Source organism: Anabrus simplex, chromosome 1 (genome assembly GCF_040414725.1).
Source record: "Anabrus simplex isolate iqAnaSimp1 chromosome 1, ASM4041472v1, whole genome shotgun sequence".
Classification (NCBI taxonomy): Eukaryota; Metazoa; Arthropoda; class Insecta; order Orthoptera; family Tettigoniidae; genus Anabrus; species Anabrus simplex.
This window is the reverse complement of record NC_090265.1, coordinates 1078151281-1078172393: the sequence shown is the minus strand read 5'-3', so window position 1 is coordinate 1078172393 and position 21113 is coordinate 1078151281. Positions and strand designations below refer to the sequence as shown.

Below are 21113 nucleotides of genomic sequence, written 5' to 3'. Positions count from 1 at the left end.
CCAGACAGAGGCTATTACATGACAAATGTATGCTACCCTTCACTGCAAAATACAAGCACAAACAGGTTCACTGTATTATTCAGCAATCTCGCTGCTAAATGGCAAGCGAAACTGAACATTCTTGAGGCTAACTGCTTGCTCTACAAAAGTGCAAATTACCCTGTGAAGTTCAGGAATTAAAGGTCTTTTCCCATAATTGTGCAACTGTGGCAACGGCTCTTACCCAAGTTGGAAATCGTATTCCTTTCACAAGGGATGACAAATAAATGTGATCGTAATAAGCAGTAATAGCGAAAATATGACACGATAAGTGAGGTATTTTGATATAGATCTAATACGATGAAAATCGGGACTTCAAATTTACAACGTGCTAAGCGGGAAAACATGTTAATGAGGAATGCACAAACAAGTTTTCACTGCCTCAATGTTCACAGCACAAATTTATTACATAGCAATGAAAATTCACTCACTACCTTTTCTTCATAACCACCTTGAAGCCGTTTTCGATGCTAGTTCTTCTCCGAAAGCCCACTCCATTACGATTTTAAAATCTTGTTAACCACAACCCCAACTAGCTTTGAAGCCCATGATGACCAGTTCCTTGGCTATAGCTAAAGCTTTCAGTTGGCACATTCCAGATATAACTGTATATCTGTATTGTCACTAATTATCTACATAATCACAGCTTTTTTTCAAGGTCCTGATGCTACACTTTTTGACCGCAAAATGGCCGGTGATTACTACAGTGCTTTTTTTTTTTTTCCCCTTCCTGCCCCTTGAAGTTGCGTTTTGTTTATTCACCAGTCTCAAGTACATTTTTCTCTAACATCTTACTTTCTTCCCATAGCATGGTTTCCAATGTCCCCTGCATCTTTAATAACACTAAGTTTTTCTATAGCTGTGAATGATCGATAATGAGATACTGTAGCTACATTTAACATGTGGTCCACATTTTACTTCTTTTATTTCTAATGTGCTAGTAAATTAATAGAAATAAAAGGGAAAATATCATTACTATAAAAACAGACACCGCAGACGTTGCCTCTCCTTCTGTAGAGGTTCAGCTCTACACAAAATTGAAAACCACAACTGCTTAGTTCGTTTCTTGTTCAAATATTTTCTGATAAAATGAGACCCAAAAAGAACAATAAAAATGGTACTCTTTTTTTTTTTTTTTTTTTTTTTTTACTATTTGCTTTACATCGCACTGATACAGATAGGTCTTATGGCGACAACGGAATAGAAAAGGCTTAGGAGTGGGAAGGAAGCGGCTGTGGCCTTAATTAACGTACAGCCCTCGCATTTGCCTGGTGCAAAGATGGCAAACCACAGAAAACCATAAAATGGTACTAATTAAGATCTGCATTAAACTAAAGAACTGTAATAACAAATGCCAAGAATACAAATAACAAACAGTAGTCCAAAATGAGATGAAGTACATACTCTTAAAATTTAAATAAAGGGTTATTTTATTAGGAATATTGAATATTCAGGGTTTGCTATGAAGGATCTTTCTAGAGCTGATGTCTTAGAAGAAGTTCGTAAACCAAGATTAGCGAGTCAGAAAGATGATGTTTAGGAAGAACATCTTCCCTCCACAAACATTTCCTTCCCGTTTTCCACAGTTTATCCACCATTCTTCTTATCATACACTTTGGTGATGGGACATTCGATTCATTTGATTCCGTTTACGTTACTGAATCAATACAGTGATCCAATTCACGGCACATTAGTCACCGCTTCTACTGCATCTGTGTAATATGTACTGGTAAGACAGCAGCAACAGCATTCAGTGCTCGCAGCTGCCATCTGGTCTTCATACTATGAACCCCTTTCTTAGAAAAAAAATGCTAGTCACTCTAATACATCGGAAGTTTCCGGCGACGCAGGATGGGAAAGGTCTAGGATTAGGAAGGTAGCAGCCATGGCCTTAATTAAGGTACAGTCCCAGCATTTCCTGGTGTGAAAATGGGGAAACTACGGACAACCATCTTAACGGCTGCCGACAGTGGGATTCAAACTCACCATCCCCAGAATACAAGCGCATAGCTACGCGATACTAACCGCACGTCCAACTAGCTCAGTCATTTTTGAAAATATGTATTTTTCTATCAGCTGAGGATTTTTTAAAATCATCATATTGTGTATAGGCTACCCAAGATGTACAGTAGCCCGCTGGTTTTCTGATTCGACATACTGTTGGTTAAGTTGTTGCGTCAGTCAGCTCACTTACTGTCCACATATGATTGAAGTCTTGTGCAACGATGTGACATATGAACTGAGAGAATACTGAGCCGTTCTTCCCAATATAAAACAGGTACTTTTGAGTGGTCATGAGCATGAGTCATAGTCATAGGGCAGGTTAGAGTCGAGTTTAATTGTCAAATGTCAACTAAGATATAATACTAAGATTCATTAAACTAATAAATAGTATAACCTAATAGCCTACCTACTTACTAGCTACTTCAGAATTTAGGTTTGACTACCTTTTTAACACTGCAAATAAATTCATCTATTATTTAAATCACCCTGTAAGAAGAGGACAGTGAATACAAGTGGGTATTATTTTCAAATGAGCTGAGCTCGAGAGTCCATTTTAGTATACAATTCTTTCAGTGTACCATGGCTCACTGTATGCCTCGCTCTCCGCCAGTGTCCAGTGTGCCGATAAGGAGCCGTGTGTATCTTACGTCTCACTGAGCCGTGCTCATTCACGATTCTTTCGATGTGCCATGATTCACTGTCTCGCTGCAACGGAAGCTCGGCTCCCCGTCAACGTCCAGTGAGTGCGCCACTCAGCACTCGGACACTTGAATGAATTGATACACTGCTTCGAATCATGCATTCGGTAGCCAACACTACTACACTTCCCACACCAAGACTGAAGATCTGCTGTTAAGATTAGATCCTCACTGAAATGTGAATGTTCACCCTCTTGGTGAAGCTGGGAAATAGATCTGGGAAATAGATTCGTTCAGTCCCTTTTTTATTGCTTTAATTAACCACTTGGGTTTCTCTTTCTACTTATGTGTCCTATGTTACTAGACTTCCCTTTTCCTATTTCTATCCAGGATTGTTGCTTTTTTCCTTCCTTTTTTTTTTCTTCTCTTTTTGCAAGTTGCTTTACATTGCACCAAACTCCGCCATTGTTACGTCCCAAGTCCGGAATGCGAAAGGAGGAGTGTTGGCTGGTCTGGCACCCAGTTGTAAAACTGCTAACGCCAAGTGTTGGGTGGCGATAAATAATCTGACTTCCTAAAGGGGCCAACGGCTTTGAGCAGATGAGCTCCCTTAGGTGGGGTGGTGGTCCCCTCAGCGGAGGAAATGACACTGGAATCCATCACTTGAAGACCCAACGGCAAACAAGTGGAGGAGGAACCTCTCACTTTGGTTGCCAATGGTTGTGGAGGTGGATGACGTCATGCCAGACGGACTGGGTGTGAAGGCGCTACTCATTCATAACTGGAGTCTGCAGCAGTCCGTTGCAATCTCAGTGCCTAACCCTGCATGTCTCATCTCACATGTGCCGCAGGATATGGCTTCGAGATCATAGTGTGAGGGTCACTTCCTAGCAAGTCAGGATCCTCCTTAAACAAATCCACGCCAGTGGCACTTTTCCTGCTATTTTCTTCACTTCGATCAAGTCCAACAGCGATGGGACAAGGATGGTGGAGGCAGGTTTTGGGTAAACTGGGAGCCTCTAGTCCAGACCTGCACGTTGGCGGAAGATGTGTGATGGTCGTCTTCATGAGACCCGGTGGCTACTCAAGAATTCAGTCCTGCGTCTGTGTCTGGGCAGGCCTATTTAGAACCACCGCTGTCCACCCCAAATGGGGAAGGCCCTAGAAAATGTGAGCTAAACATCGGAAGTCACCCTTTCGCCTGGCTGGGCAGCCACACCCAGCAGGTAACTCCACATGCGGTCGAAATATGGCAGATGAACATAAAATTATAATTGGAGCCTGCAATGTCAGAACAATGCTTGATAACAACAACAGTGACAGACCAGAGAGAAGAACAGCTCTCATCACCCATGAGCTTGCCAGACTACTAGACTATCAGATGAAGGGAAGACTGCTAAGTCTGGATCGGGCTATACCATCTTTTGGAAAGGGAAGGAGGATGGAGAGAACAGTATTCATAGGGTTGGATTTGCCATTAAGACGAAACTGGTAAATAATCATCAGCTTACACCCATTGCAATCAGAGAAAGACTCATGTCATTCCATATACCACTCTCCAGAGATAGGTTAATCACACTCATCTCTGCATATAGCCCCACCCTGAAAGCCGATTCTCACTGATGACATATACATACGAATAACAATATTTGTATCATACCGACACACGGAACAAAATGCGTAATAGTTTCTTTTATCATACTATAAAATGAACGGAAATTTATTTTTATAGACATCTCTGAACACTTGGAGATAACGTTTATTATGTTTTGTGGCCATAACATGAAGAGAAAATACCAGAAACTGTCACCGACACAACTCTCTGAAATGCATTCAAAACATTAAAATTATGAAGTAAGAGTGAATACAAATGCCCTGAAATACGCGAAAAGGTCCATCCACACCAAGATGTTTAACTTTGTTAATAAACACTGTTAATACACCCAATGCATAAAAAAGGGGACAAACAAAAGGTTGATAACTGTAGAGGCGTCTCTCTTCTGCAAATTGCATACAAGGTATTCTCAAAAATATTGCTGAATAGAGTAGAAACATCACTTGACAAGCAACTGGGTATCAAGCTGAATTTCGAAATCGTAGATCTTGTTCAGAACAAATATTTAACTTAAAATCCATAATTCGGAATAGGATATTGAATTCAAAAGACACTGTTGTGACTTTTGTACATTTTTAAAAGGTCTTTGACTCGGTTGATAGAGACACCATAGATAAAAGAATTTGTGAATTTGGAGTGGAAAATAAATTGGCAAACCTAATACGTGAAACCCTTACTGACACAATTTCAAAGGTGAAATTTATGGGTGGGATATCCAAACCTATTAAGATAAATACAGGGGTACGGCAAGGTGACAGTGTGTCACCCCTTCTAATCAACTGTGTTCTAGAGAAAATTGTAAGACTTTGGAACATAAAGCTTAAAGAGCATAACATTTTGTCGGTAACCTTGGGGAGAAAAAACAAAGGCATTGAAATAAACTGCCTAGCATTTGCAGACGATTTCTCTATATTGTCAGAAAACCTAACAAGTGCAACAACACAAATCAATCTCTTGGAAGAAATAGCCAACAAGACAGGTTTGAAAATCTCTGTAGAAAAAAAAAAAAAAAATTATTACAAACATCAACAATGCTCCAAAATTTGTGGCAATAGATATTGGTCCAGTAGAAAGAGTAACAAAATTCAAATATCTGGGAGAAATAATTCAAGAAAATGGTTTAGACAAATCTGCAGTAGAAGAAAGGGTACACAAGAGGAAAGAGCATATGGTATCACAAAGAATTTTTATAACAAAAAGTCTAAAACTAGAGATTAGATAAACTTGAGGTACTAGAAAGGAAAATCATGAGAAAAATCTTCGGCCCTGTGAAAACAACAGAAGTATGGAAATTAAGATCTAATGATGAAATACAAAGGAACACAGAAAACATAACAGAAACCATAAGAAAAAAGGAGACTGCAATTTTTCGGACATATTTACAGAATGGATGATTCCAGATTAACAAAAAGGATTTTCAAGTACCTTTGGGACAAAAAGGCAACAACTAGCTGGATTCAATAAGTGAAGAAAGATTTAGAAAGAAATAATATAAGAGAAGAAGAAACTATGGAAAGAGAAATTTTTAGAAAGAGGGTAGTAAGTATGGAAGGATTCCAAGGAAGACTGAACAAGAAGCCTGGTGCAAAGTGGTCCGAGGACAGAAGGAAACAGCATAGTGAAAGGATGAAAGAAAACAGGCTTCGTGCTGCCCATGTGGCCTTTGGTCGACTATCACACAGAGTCTTCAGGAATGAAAACTTTACAATTCGCACATAACTAATGGTGTACCAGGCTGTAGTCATCTCTACACTTCTCTATGGCTGTGAAATCAAAAAGCTGGAGCGCTTTCATCAGCAAAAATTACGCACCATCATGAACATCAAGTGGGAAAACTACGTCTCTAATGTTGAAGTTCTCGAGAAAGCATGTAATTTTAAGTTGAGGGTATAAGGTTCGATGTACTTTCCATTCCATTTATGATATTTTGTTAATGTTCATTTGAGTTTTATTATTAGGCTTCTAGGATTCGGTTACAGAATTCATTTTCTAAGAATGTGATTTCTTGTTCATGATCACATTTACACAGGCTACAAGCTTAGAACCTGGTCCATTTTATTTCCATATCCTTTCATCACTTGCTTACTTTTTCAATATTATTTGTGTGTTGCTAATTTACTATGTATTGACTGGTACACTGTACCTTTCCCAAATCAAGACTGAAGATCTGTCAAGAATAGTTCTCTTGAGATTGGAAGCAACCGCCCCCGCACCCCCAACCTTGTGAAGTTGGGAAGCAGAAATGAGCATTTCAAGATTCAGAAGAATTGAGGAAACTATATGAAGACTTTTATAAATAAGACCATTTTTACTGGTCTATATGAAGACAACTGTGTAAGAAGAGTTTGTGCTTTTGTGTTTTCACTTTCAATGCTTTTCCCTATATATTCTTTCTAAAACTGGTTTATCACTTCTTTTCCTTTCCATTACACAGAATGTACACGTAGGATTCATGAACATACCAACATGGCGACATGACATTATATGGATTTTGACGATTTTAAAAATTGGTCAAAATCAAAACTGTAGAGCAATTAAATTGAGGGCTTATAGGCCATGTTCAAATAGGGTTCCTCTGACCATTAGAGAGGGCGGATCCCATGAGAATGCCAGAAGCAGTTTCTGATGAAATGTTGAGAGCTACTAACCCATCGAAAATAGCCTATAAGCCCGAAATATAATCTATATTTTTCGATAAACTGACTATGAAAACCTAAACTGTTACTAAAATTGTGCTCTTTTTACCATCAACATTGACACACTGATGGTTAATTGTAACAAAAAACTTTTCAGTCTGTCAAACACAATGAAATTACAATATAAATTATAACACTATAAACATACCTGTAAGAATACACACTATTATTGTTCTACAAGAACATCCTCAGATTCTATCAAATCACTTAAGACATGCTTATATATGTACAGTATTGTTTACGTTGCAAAAACTTATCAATGATAGAGAGTTTTGTGATAATATGAACCAGTAATGACAAAAAAAATATAAAAAAATTTAAAAAAATTTACAAGTATTAATAAAATGATAAACTTCTGTACTTGGGTAGACTGCCAATGCTAAATCTGTTGTCACCAGACACTATTTCAGGACTGTGTTCATGGAGAAGCAAATGGAAAGTTTTGGGTATAGCCCACTGCTCACAGAGAGGGGAGGGGAAGCATGGGCGGGGCTGTGTGGAGCGTTGTGGATCCCTCCTATAGGATGTTAAAATCTAGTATACTGTACCCTGGAGAGGGGAGGGGAAAATAGGGCGGAGCAAGTGGAGCGAAGGTTATTTACCTACTTCACGTTATAATGTACTTTTATGCGATATGGATGAATGCAAGTTAATGATTTTATGTGAATAAAGTAAGGAATTGAAATAGAGACTAACTATTATATGTTGTTATTATGAAAAAAGCTCATTTAATGAGTAATGTTGTACAGATGTTACGTGAGTAGAGCGAAGAGGGGGAGAAATTTTTAAGTTTGTATGGTCATTTAGGTTGGCTACATTAGAATTTTTTGCGATGTAAATTTCGATTGCTTCCTTTATATTCAAAGATTTACTTTTATTTTCGATGTGTAAAATTTTTAGATCTGTATTGATGTCTGTGAAATGGTAGATAGGAAAAACTTAAAGGGTCCACCTTTGCAATACAAAAATGTTATAGTTTATTTATAACATGTATTTGCACTTGGAACTAGTTTCGACGCTGTTTGGCGTCATCATCAGCCAAAATGTGGGAAATAGGCCAGCATGTAGGCATTTATATTACACAAGGCGTTACATTAAACAATACACATCTTACAAGGAGATAAAAACAGGGACGAATATAGAAACAAATGAATCGTTGAGAAAGCAAAAGTTATACATATTAAAAATAACCTTAACCACACATCTTGCAGTGCGAAAGTAATCTTCTTGAATGATTCCTGAATATAAAACACACGCGCACACATTTCTGAAGAGCCAGCAGGCAGGACAAAGTAAAGTGAAACCTTAAGAGTTCTTCTGAGAAGAGTTCATCATTTTCTCTATGTTCCGACTAACTAATGAAGTCTCCCTTAAGATCCTGATAAACATACACAACAGGAAATTCTCCTTCACTCTCAACAATAGCTATAAAGACCAACGGTAAATTTCATTTTAAATATTGTGCAGAGACGTGAAAGCATAAACTTGAACATGATATAACTCCTTCATTTAACCCAATTTTTAACACAAGGTGTTACATTAAATAATACAAATCTTACGAGGAGATAAAAACAGGGACGAATGTAGAAACACATGCATCGTTGAGAAAGCAAAAGTTATACATATTAGAAATAAGCTTAACCACACAACTTGCAGTGCGAAAATATTTGCCTTGAATGATTCCGGAATACAAAACGCACGTGCACACAATTCTAAAGAGCCAGCAGGCAGGAAAAAGTAAGTGAAACCTTAAGAGTTCTTCTGAGAAGAGTTCATCCTTCTTTCTATGTTCCGACTAACTAATGAAGTCTACCTTGAGTTCCTGATAAACATACACAACAGGAAATTAAACAATACACATCTTACAAGGAGATAAAAACAGGGAAAGTTATACATATTAAAATGAAATGGTGTGAGCAGTCGCATATGAGATCTCCGAAGGCTGAATGCTGCTTATATCTGATTGTTTTCGTGTTCTTTGTATCTTGTGTGGAAATATCGTTTTGTTTGACATATATATGTGGCATTGCAGTTAGGTTCTTGGCAATTGAGTTCATAACACCTGACTTTGAAAACGGGTCTTTTTTGTTTAGATTGCACTTGCTGATGTGTCTCTGTAGTGTGTTGTTCGTTCTAAAGGCTACTTTTAAACCTTGTTTCCTGAAAATAATAGCTACTTTGTGTATTTTTTGTTAACGTAATTGAGAACCACATATTTTTCTTTGTCATGTGTGGTGGTTTCCTGACGATTTTTCTTATGTTTATTTAATAGTTTATCTACTGTGCCTGGAGGGTGGTTGTTTTCTTTCGCGATTTGTTTAATAATTTGTATCTCCTCATTGAAATCCATTGTGCTCATTGGTATGGAAATAGCTCTGTGTATCATTGCATTCAGTCCTGCTATTTTGTGTGTGTATGTGTCGTTCAACTTCTTGTCAATAGTGTGCGACGTCTGAGTGGGCTTTCTATATACTATGTAAGATAGGTTTTCATTATTCTTGTTGATTGTGATGCTTAATAGTTTATTTTCTTGTTAGTTTCTGGCTCCATTGTGAACCTGATGGACTTGTGTAAAGAACTGAGTGTGTTTAATAACTGGTGGGCATTAGTGATATCATTATCATATGCATATAACGTCATCTACGTATCTGCTCCAGTGTAAGATTCCTTCTGAATGCTAGCCCATTAAGAAAATATTTTCCAAGTTATTCAGGAAAATGTTTGCTATTATACCTGACAATGGTGAGCCCATGGCTAACCCTTCTTTTTGGCAATAGATTTTATCACTGAATGCAAAGCAATTTTGGTGTAGTGTTGTTTGAAAAAGGCTAACAATTTCTTTGGTTTCTTGTAGAGAGGTGTTTTCTTTAAGAAGATTTTCAATAATTTTAATGGATTCATCTACTGGTATGTTGGTGTACATGTTAGTGATGTCAAAGGCTATCATACATGTGCTCTCTGTTATTTTAAGATTATTTAGTTCTTTAGTTATTTCTAGGCTCTTTTTATTTGATCTGTTTCTTTAAGTGAAATTTTCTCTTTTAGAATTAGGACGAGTTGTTTGCTTAAATTGTAACTTGGCGCATCTTTAAAATTTACTATTGGTCTAATGGGACACGATTGTTTGTGTATTTTGGGGAGGGCTCTTAGTGTGGGGAGTTTGGGATTTTTGATGGTGAGGCTTTCTTTTTCTTGTTTTGTGAAAATAAAGTCTGTTTCCTTGATAGCTTGTTTTATTTTGCTTTGAAATTTATTTGTAGGGTCGCATTGTAGTTTTTGAATACCACTGTTGTTGATAAATTCTACTGATTTTCGTATGTACTCATCTTCCTTCATTATGACTGTTGTGTTACCTTTATCCGCCTTCGTGACTATAAGGTTTTCATTTTTACTTTTATTCTTAACTGTTTTCAATGCCGAGTACTGAGTGGCACAATTCAGTTGTTTGGTGGAATTTTCTTGTGCGATTATTTTTAGGGCTACAGTGGTTGCTACGTTTTTTATTATTTCTCTTTGTGGAGAGGGTATTTTGACGCAAGCAATTTCTACGTTAGTTATGAGCTGTTTTATGTTGTTTTCGTTATGACGTTCCTGGCAATTGAATTTGAGTCCTTCCTCTAGCAGATTTATTTCATTCTTTGAAAAGGTAGTGTCTGATCTGTTAATTAATCTAGGGTGAAAATTACAGAGTTTGTTGTGGTTACTGTTTTCTGGATTTTTCTGTTTAATCATTAGTTTACGTATTTTATTGTCAATGACCTTCTCCAAATTGCTTATTTTTAATGTAATCATGTAAAAAGTTGGTGTAGGATGTCCATTGTGTGTGGTGCCAAAAGTTGCTCAGGTTTAAATAGATGCATAGATTTTTTGTTGATTTTCTGCTTTTTATGTACGTGAATTTAATTTTGTTTCTGATCTATAATAATTGTGATTGAGATGTTGATATTTCAGCTAAGTAGTTGTGGGTTTAGCTTTTATCGGTATGTACTCAGGAACGAGCTTTAATTCTAGACATTTCTTATTAAATGTAATTGATTTGTCAATATTCATGGTTTTGATTTTAAGTGATTTGAGTTTTTTGGCTTTGCAATTTGCCTGACTGGCCGATTAATTTGTTAAAGACCGGGCAAGTTGGCCGTGCGCGTAGAGGCGCGCGGCTGTGAGCTTGCATCCGGGAGATAGTAGGTTCGAATCCCACTATCGGCAGCCCTGAATATGGTTTTCCGTGGTTTCCCATTTTCACACCAGGCAAATGCTGGGGCTGTACCTTAATTAAGGCCACGGCCGCTTCCTTCCAACTCCTAGGCCTTTCCTAGCCCATCGTCGCTATAAGACCTATCAGTGTCGGTGCGACGTAAAAACCCCAGCAAAAAAAAAAAAAAAAAGTTAAATGTAACAAAAAAGTTTTCACTCTGTCAAACACACTGCAATTACAATATAAGTTATAACACTATAAACATACCTGGACTGTGTAAAATCTAGTATACTGGCCAAAAAGAAGGGTTAGCCATGGGCTCACTATTATCAGGTATAATAGCAAACATTTTTCTGAATAACTTTGAAAACATCTTCTTAATGGGCCAGCATTCAAAACGAATCTTACACTGGAGCAGATACGTAGATGACGTCATATGCATATGATAATGACATCAGTAATGCACACCAGTTATTAAACACACTCAATTCTTTACACAAGTCCATCAGGTTTACAATGGAGCCAGAAACTAACAAGAAAATAAACTATTTAGACATCACAATCAACAGAAATAATGACAAACTATCTTACAAATTATACAGAAAGCCCACTCAGGCGTCACACACTACTAACAACGCGTCAAATCACCCATACACACACAAAATAGCAGGACTGAATACAACGATACACAGAGCTTTTTCCATACCAATGAGCACAACAGATTTCAATGAAGAGATACAAATCATTAAACAAATCGCAAAAGAAAACAACCACCCTCCAGGCACAGTAGATAAACTATTAAATAAACATAAGAAAAATCACCGGGAAACCACCACGCATGACAAGGAAAAATACGTGGTTCTCAACTATGTTAACAAGAACACATACAAAGTAGCTAATATTTTCAAGAAACAAGGTTTAAAAGTAGCCTTTAGAACGAACAACACACTACAGAGACACATCATCAAGTGCTATCTAAAAAAAAAAACCTTTTTCAAAGTTAGGAGTATTCAGCCTTCGGGGAGCATATGTACAGCTGACACACCATTTCACAGACATCAATACAGATCTAGAAATTTTACACATCAAAAATAAAAGTAAATCTTTGAATATAAAGGAAGCAATTAAAACTTACATGGCAAAAATTGCTAATTTCCCCCGCTTCGTTCTACTCACGTAACATTTGGACAAAACTTACTCATTAAATTAGCTTTTTTTCATAATAATAACATACAATAGTTAGTCTCTATTGCAATTCCTTACTTTATTCACATAAAATCATTAACTTGTATTCATCCATATTACATAAGAGTACATTATAACATGAAGTAGGTGAATAACCTCTCCCCTCTCCACTGTTGACAGAAGGTTTCACGGCGCTCCACTTGCTCGGCCCTAATTCCCCCTCCCCTCTCCAGGGTACAGTAAACTAGATTTTAACATCCAATAGGAGGGATCCACAATGCTCCACACGGCCCCTCCCATGCTTCTCCTCCCCTCTCCGCGAGCAGTGTGCTATACCCAAAACTTTCCATTGCCTCTCAATGAACACAGTCCTGAAATAGTCTTTGGTGACAAAGGACATAGCATCAGCAGTCTATATAAGTGCAGAAGTTTATAATTGTATTAATACTTGTAAATATATTTTTATTTTATTTTTTTGTCATTACTGGTTCACATTATCACTAAACTCTCTATCATTGACAAGTTTACATAACGTAAATAATACTGTACATATATAAGCATATTTTAAGCGATTTGATAGAATCTGAGGATGTTCTTGTAGAACAAAACATGTCATTCTTTGTATAATAGTGTGTATTTTTACAGGTATGTTTATAGTGTTATAATTTATATTGTAAATGCAGTGTGTTTGACAGACTGAAAAGTTTTTTGTTACATTTAACTAAGTCGACACTGATAAGTATGGCTTCATTAAAAAAAAAAAAAAAAAAAATTAAAAATAAACCACTGATGGTTTGAATGTTGTTTACCTGGCCATTGGTAGTGAGAGCCAGAGAGAACTGACTGCCAGCTGCCACCTTGTGTATGTACATCCCCTGCAAGGCGTCAATAACCTTAGGCCGAGGAGTCTTGTGTGTATCTCCGTGACCCAGCTTCCCATTGTCACCTGAACCAAATGACCAGACAGTCTTCCCATCTGCAGACACAGCAACGGTGTGAGCACTGCCACAGGCCACTGAGCCTACTCCAGACAAATCACGTACCAGGGTAGGCACGGTACGCCCATTGTAGTCACCATGACCTAGAAAGACATAACAGCAATGTTTATTACTACATAATGGAATCTAATGATTAGGGGAAGAAGATGGCAGGCAGGAGTAGAGGCAGGCTAATTTGAAGATGTGAGTCAGATGGGAAGTCTCTCAATATCAAGGTCTTGTGCAAGAAGGATAGTAGATTTTCTTTCTTTGCATGGTATGGTGGTCCTGTCCATTGGATCTCAAACAAGCAGATTTTGACTTTCACCAGAACAATTATTGCTTCTGACCCTTAAAAACCATTAATGGTGTGTACCTGAGCTCCTAGTGACAGGCTATTACCAAGCTGGCCCTTGACTACTCACATTCTGCATACAGTAAAATTTTGTTTATACATTTTCCAGGGGACCAAAGGGGGGAAAAAAATGTATGTATGAAAAACATTTAACTCATTCGACCCGAGCCATAGAATCGTTCCATGTTTCATACTGGTGAACTAAATGCCAGATCAAGGAACTGTTATATTGTCTCACTTTACTACGTAATTCAACTTTTCTACTCGAGATGGCAGAGCGAGTTGCATTTATGATGTGTGTAGGGACTCTTCCTCTCCAATGTTATATGCTCTTTGCTAATTTATCCATAATGTGCTTGGTAATATTAGTTTGAAGTGGGCTGTCTCTCTGTCAGCCCATACTATTTTCATTATTCTATACAGCACACGAGGGCGAAACGCAGGCAACCAACAATGAGTTAGCTGGAAAATTTATAATGTCCAATAACGGACCATTATATTGGTATTATAGTATTCCAAAAGGTCTCGCAGCTTTAATCATTTCCATGATGTCAACTATTCCAGGAGCTTTACCGTTTTTCATTTATAATACCCTTTTTTCTATATGTAGTTCTTCTCTTCCTATTTCATCTGATCGTTTATACATCTCTTCCACTGTAATGGACATATTACTTATATCTTCATCAATTTCCTTGGGTTTGTTAGTTTCATTTTGTTCTTCATATAGATTTTGGAAGTATTCCGTCCATACTTTCAAAATTTATTTTTCTTCCCACACGGGTTTTCCATCTTTGTTGATGACTTTTGATGTATTTTCTCTTTGCTTCCTTCTGTTACATAATATGCGATATATTTTCTCGTCATTTTTATCATTCTCTCCTATCTCTTCTGTGTATTTATCCCAGAACATCTTTTTAGCCAATGCCAACATTTACCTTGATGCTCTGCTTTGTCGCTTCCATTTGTCTCTATGTTCCCTTCTGTTTCTCAACCATTCTCTCCATGCATTATTCTTCATCTTGACTGCTTCTTCAATTCTCTCATACCACCATGGAGTTTCCTTGTGTCTGACTTTTGTTGATGTCCTTCAACACGTTCAGCTGCCTCTGTGGATCAGCGGTAGAGTGTCGGCCTCCGGATCCCAAGATAGCGGGTTCAAACCTGGCAGAGGTAGTCGGATTTTTGAAGGGCGGAAAAAAGTCCATTCGACACTCCATGCCGTACGATGTCGGCATGTAAAAGATCTCTGGTGACACATTTGGTGTTTACCCGACAAAATTCATTAAATCTCAGCCATAGACGCCCAAGAGAGTTTCGGTGTACTCGGTCTGCCATCTAGTGGGGGCCTAGAGTAAAACGGAACGTCGAAATTGACGAGCAGACAGCCAGATGGCGTCAAATTGAAATATCTGCACACGGTAGCTGAGGCCATACGATTATTATTATTATTATTATTATTATTATTATTATTATTATTATTATTAACACGTTTCTTCTGCTGCTTTGACTAAAGCCATTTGAACCTTTTTCATTCTTCCTCAACATCTTTTCTCTCATCTTCAGGAAGTTGAGTTTTAATCTTTTCCCTATATCTCTCTTGGATTTCTCAATCTTTGATTCTTGCCTGTCTCCCAACCCAAAAATTACCTTTTTTTTTTTTTTTTTTTTGGTCTGGCGCAAGTATCATTTAACGCAATGAAATTTTCCATGGAGTGCAATGCATCGAATGACAATAAAGCAGCTACCTGGTCCGATAATTCTGAATGGCCTCTTATGACCAAAATACTTTCCATTTGACACAGGTTATAATACCCCAGTGGTGGAAAACAATTTAGAACTCATGGGTGATACTGGTCACCTTGGACTGATTGACTTTATTTTGAAGATGAATTTGAAACTTGTTTGTTCCTTTTCAATACTTACTTTGTCTTGAAGATGTGTGAATTTATTTAGAATTAAGGCATAAAACATCAAGAATAAAATTCTGAACCTATACTGACTAGGAACCTTACTTTATTTCGACAATACCTACCACACAGTATGTTTTCGACATCAAAAATTCCGGCCGGGACCTCGACACAGCCCTGCTTGATTCTTTTCAATTCCTTATGCACCCTGGTTTAAAACAGCCCTTAAAAAAAGATCTACACATACTGTATTTACTCGTGTATTAGACCACTTTTATTCCACTTTTACAGCCAACAATGTAAGTGGAGTCCAATATGCGATAACCTCGAATTTTGTACAGTGAATGCATGGCTTCTAGGCTATAAAGAGCTATAAATTATACATGTAAACATTCTATACTATGTTTTAACAAACTTATGAATGTATTTGAGTTATACTAGCTATTTTTGCTTCAAGGCAGTATTTCTAAATGTAAAAAGACAATAAATGGTGAAAATGATTTTTAGGCTAACATATAAAGTACATGTAGTCAGTTTTAGTTGCTCATATCATGTCATTCGTTTCACCTCATTAATTCCTCTGATCAGGTTGACGTCAGGAAGGGCATACGATCGTAAAAACTTGCTACGAAGATTTGTCTCACTTCATACTTGACCCCGTAGAGGAAAGGGATAAGGGTATCGTATTATCATATTATGCAATATTGATATAAAAGAACTTAATAGCCAGTCATTTATCTCTGTCAGTTGAGCAGTAGGCCTTCCGCACAGTAAACATGAGTAAACCTAATCACTGCTTTAATTTAAACTAGCTTATGTACCCGTGCTTCGCTACGGGATTCTCAGAAAGACTGTCTTTGTGGTTTTTTTTAACTGAGGTCAACTTAGGCCGTTACAAAAACATCAGTAGGAATGTACCGATTAAAAGCAATGTTATTGTATAGGCCTAAAATACTTGATCAAATGAAAAACCACACATTTCCTCACTTTTAATGAACAGTAGTACAGTTGCAGGTGATAAATATCATTGTACAATGGTGCCGATCTAACAGCCCAAAATACCAGTGCTGGAATGACCAGGCCGCAGACAGCCGTGAACACACCTCTTCCATTATTCCATTAAATATGCACACTGCTCATTCCAATCAGTGCCTCAGAGTAGGGATTAAATAGTTTGCATGCTATGATGAACCAGTTTCTTACGTACCAGTAGCATCAGAAAATTTATGAACCGAGGAATGGCATGCTAAAGAAGAAAGTTAACTAACTCCCCAGCTACTTCCCGCCAATATTCAGACAGGCTGTTATACTTGGTCGACTGGTTGAGTTGGCCAGGCGGTTAGGGGCGCGCTGCTGTGAGCTTACATCCGGGAGGTAGTGGGTTCGAATCCCACTGTCAGCACCCCTGAAATGGTTTTCCGTGGTCTCCCATTTTCACAGCAGGCAAATGATGGGGCTGTACCGTAATTAAGGCCAGGGCTGCTTCCTTCCCACTCCTAGCCCTTTCCTATCCCATCGTCGCCATAAGACCTATCTGAGTCAGTGCAACGTAAAGCAAATTAAGAAAAAAAATACTCCATATACAGCAGTAATCTTATCTATCGGAGGAGTGGCAACAGAGACACAAAGCATATAACAACAAACAATGGTCAATGTAACGTTATTTTTGATCAATGATATGAGCTTTCTGTATTGTAGGCCTTCACATTTAGTTTTCTTTCGACTGTGTGATATTAGGACGTCTTACAAAATTATTTATAGCGTAGACTGTAGTTCCTTATTCCCCGATTTTACATACCGATTTTCTTCTTCTTTCTTCGATGTTGGTCATCTAAGAACCACGGAAAGTAACCATGTGCATTCATCTTAATCCTTCTTTTCTTGACTTCCAATAGTTCTTCATCCTTTCACTTTGCTGTTTCCTCCTCTCTTGTAACCTGATATTATTACCTTTCCTCTGTTCCTTCTCCTGGAAACCATTCAAATTTTGTATCAATTTTCTGAAAGTTGTTCTGTCTTGTATTATATACAGATCTTCATTAAATACTGCTTACCAATTTTCTAGTAACTCGGCGCTGGCATGGACTTAGCAACAAAAATTCAAATTCACGATTATCTCTGTTATCATAGCCAGTACGGTAAAAGTGTACAAACCGGGCGAGTTGGCCGTGCGCGTAGAGGCGCGCTGCTGTGAGCTTGCATCCGGGAGATAGTAGGTTCGAATCCCACTATCGGCAGCCCTGAAGATGGTTTTCCGTGGTTTCCCATTTTCACACCAGGCAAATGCTGGGGCTGTACCTTAATTAAGGCCACGGCCGCTTCCTTCCAACTCCTAGGCCTTTCCTATCCCATTGTCGCCATAAGACCTATCTGTGTCGGTGCGACTTAAAGCCCGTAGCAAAAAAAAAAAAAGTGTACAAGACATAAATGATCGGAAATTTAATGCTATATAATTTTAGTTATGTAGTATTTGTCGATAGGACCACTAATAACACAAATACTTGAGACTTAAATTTTAGGCCTTCTTCTAAACTACCATTTCACTCCGTGCTAATAAAATTATTTATAGCCTAAATTGTAATGACTTATTCCCCAACTTTTCATACCGATTTTCATTAAGATAGGACCTTTAATAACAAATAGAGAATGGAATTTTAGGCTTTCCCCTAAACTACCATTTCACTCAGCATGTATATGATTATTTATAGGCTAGATTGTATCAACTTATTCCCGGACTTTACATACCAATTTTCATTAAGATAGGATCACTTATAACATAAATATTTGAGAATTAAATTTCAGGCCTTCCCCTAAACTACCATTTCTATCAGCGTGAATAAGACTTTTTTTCCTAATTGCTTTACGTCGCACCGACACAGATAGGTCTTATGGCGACGGTGGGAGAGGAAAGGCCTAGGAATGGGAAGAAAGCGGCCGTGGACTTAATTAAAGTACAGCCCCAGCATTTGCCTGGTGTGAAAATGGGAACCACGGAAAACCAGGGCTGCCGACAGTGGGGTTCGAACTCTCTATCTCCCGGACACGAGCTCACAGCTGCACGCTCCTAACCGCACGGCCAACTCGCCCGGTAATAAGATTATTTATGGCCTAGATTGTAGCGACCTATTTCCAGATTTTATATACTGATTTTCATTAAATTCTCTTCAGCCGTTTTCTCGTGATGCATATACAGACAGACATACATTATGTAAAATTAAAAAGTGTATTTCCTTGTTATTACGGACAAGACCGATACAGAAATACAATCCTTTTTAATTTCTCAGCAACGTACAGACAAAACTCTTATTTTATATATATATATAGATTATCGTCTTAGCCCGCCTGGTGGCCATGATCGTTAAGGCGCTGAAGTCTAAAAACGGTCTAACACCGAGGTTAGCCGGTTCGAGTCCCGTTGGTCGAAAAAATTTTCACCATCAGAATGTTGGCCGGCAGGGTAGGGGAGGTGGTGGTATACAATTTCTAATCACTAGATTGCGTGCCAAAAGCCTGGATTAAATTCCAAACCTCTCCGCAGTGCTCATATGGAGTGAGGGCATATGACGCTGTTGATGGTGATTCGTCCGTCGGATGGGGACGTTAAGCCTTGAGCAGACCCCTTGGTGCTATTCGACAGGAGTAGGCTATGTGCCGGCACCGGGTTTCACCCTCTCCCTACTATCATATATCACGTCATTCATTTCATCTCTCATTAACTCCTCTGATGAGGTTGACGTCAGGAAGGGCATCCGGTCATAAAAAACCGCCACGACAAATTCATCTCACCTCATACCCGACCCCGTAGGGAAACGGGACAAGGGTTAGACAAACAAACAAACAAACAAACAATATAGATTATCGTCTTGTGCTGCCAACTTCCCTGCTACTGGCATGTCATCTTCACTGCCATCTCGTCAGCAATGAATCAAGGGCTTTTGAGATTTCAAAGTCCCGTCTTTTTTGAAACTTTTAAAAATAGTTTCGTTCCCGACTACAGAGTCCCAACAGTGAGAATCTATTTCCAAATGGTTTCTGAATATAGTCTCTTATATTAACAGTTGGTGTATGTGTAGCAGAAGCCACTGCTTCCAAATAAAACCGTGCTGTAGAAAGCATGCCAAACAACCAGCTGATAACTAAGCGTGTTACGAATTGTACTTCCGAATGTAATACATAGTAACTGGAAGCGTTCTTTCGATAACTGCTGCTGTTGAAAGCCAGACCCCTTACTTTTACGTACATTTCATGCCGGTTCTCCACATACGTCATACATACGAAGCACAGACGAGGCATGTTCTCACTGCGTGGGTCGTACAGACGAAATTACCATATTTACTCATGTATTAAACCCCCACCTCACCCCTGGCTTTTCGAAACGAAAAGTGAAAAAATTAATCTTGCATACAACACCCCCGAACGTAATTCGTCAGAGAAGAACGATTCAGCTTCGAAGTGGGTACAAGTCTTATTGCAGCTCTGATGACATCGCACAAATCTGTGAATAGTTTCGTGCATACGACCCATGCAATGAAAACGCGTCGAAGTCATGCGGTACATCTCTGTTTCGTAGTTAAGAAATGTCCGCCTCTGTAGTGTAGGCCTATTGCAGCTCTGATGATGTCGCACAAATAGGTGAATAGCTTCGTATCCCACCCGCGCATTGCAAGCACGTATCAGTCATGCTATTTGTCTGTGTTTTGTAGTTAATAATGTCCGCCAGCATAATGGTTAGCACAATCAGCTGCCATTCTTGGGAGTCTGAGTTTGATTCCCCGTGCCGTACTGCCAGAGATTTACGAATGGCAGGAAGGTTGGTATGCGGTAAAAACGGTAAATGTAACTCCCCTCCACTGGGGGTGTGTCTAAAAAGAGCTGCACCACCTCGGGATGAGGAAACAAGTTTACTTTAGCTGAGAAATATTCACGGTTGTTGCTATTTATATAGCAGGCGAGATCATTAAGAAAGTGATCATTTAATATCTCGTAACTTGGGCCGATATAGGTATTTTTTGAAAAGAAGTAAGTTTAAAACGTGATGAAAGCTATCCAATTATAACGATTGTTTTACTCGCCAACGTACATAACGAATGATGATAATAATAATAATAATAATAATAATTTTATGTCCTCGCGTACTTTAAATTATTTTCGGAGACGCCAAACAAAGCATACTAGGATATGCATTAATAAAAAAATGGAGACAACGAATGTACAAAAATAAACATTACAATAATAAAACGCAGGACCGCCACACCAGCAGATATCCATAAATGCAGCAAAATTTCCTGTTATTTATTTTTATTCTTTCCGTCGTGGAACTTTTGGCACTATCCGGGCAATAGCATACCTAACCTAAACAATGCGGTCTCTCTTATCTCATGTACAGCAGTTTTACGTAAATCCTGATATGATAAATGTAGAGACAAGCATAAAATATACTTTAAAATAAGGGTTTTGCTTTCAACAGGCGCAGTTATCAAAAGAATGCTTCCCACTATGTAT

General features: G+C 38.2%; 1 protein-coding gene across 1 annotated transcript in view; it reads right to left on the bottom strand.

Moving 5' to 3' along the window:
- The window catches only part of LOC136858059 (probable E3 ubiquitin-protein ligase HERC1), an 850878-nt gene that overhangs the window by 769164 nt on the left and 60601 nt on the right, over positions 1-21113 (bottom strand). The window contains exon 8 of the mRNA XM_068225263.1: positions 13182-13453. Within this exon, the coding sequence (XP_068081364.1) occupies positions 13182-13453 (272 nt within the window). The remainder of the gene's footprint in view (positions 1-13181; positions 13454-21113) is intronic.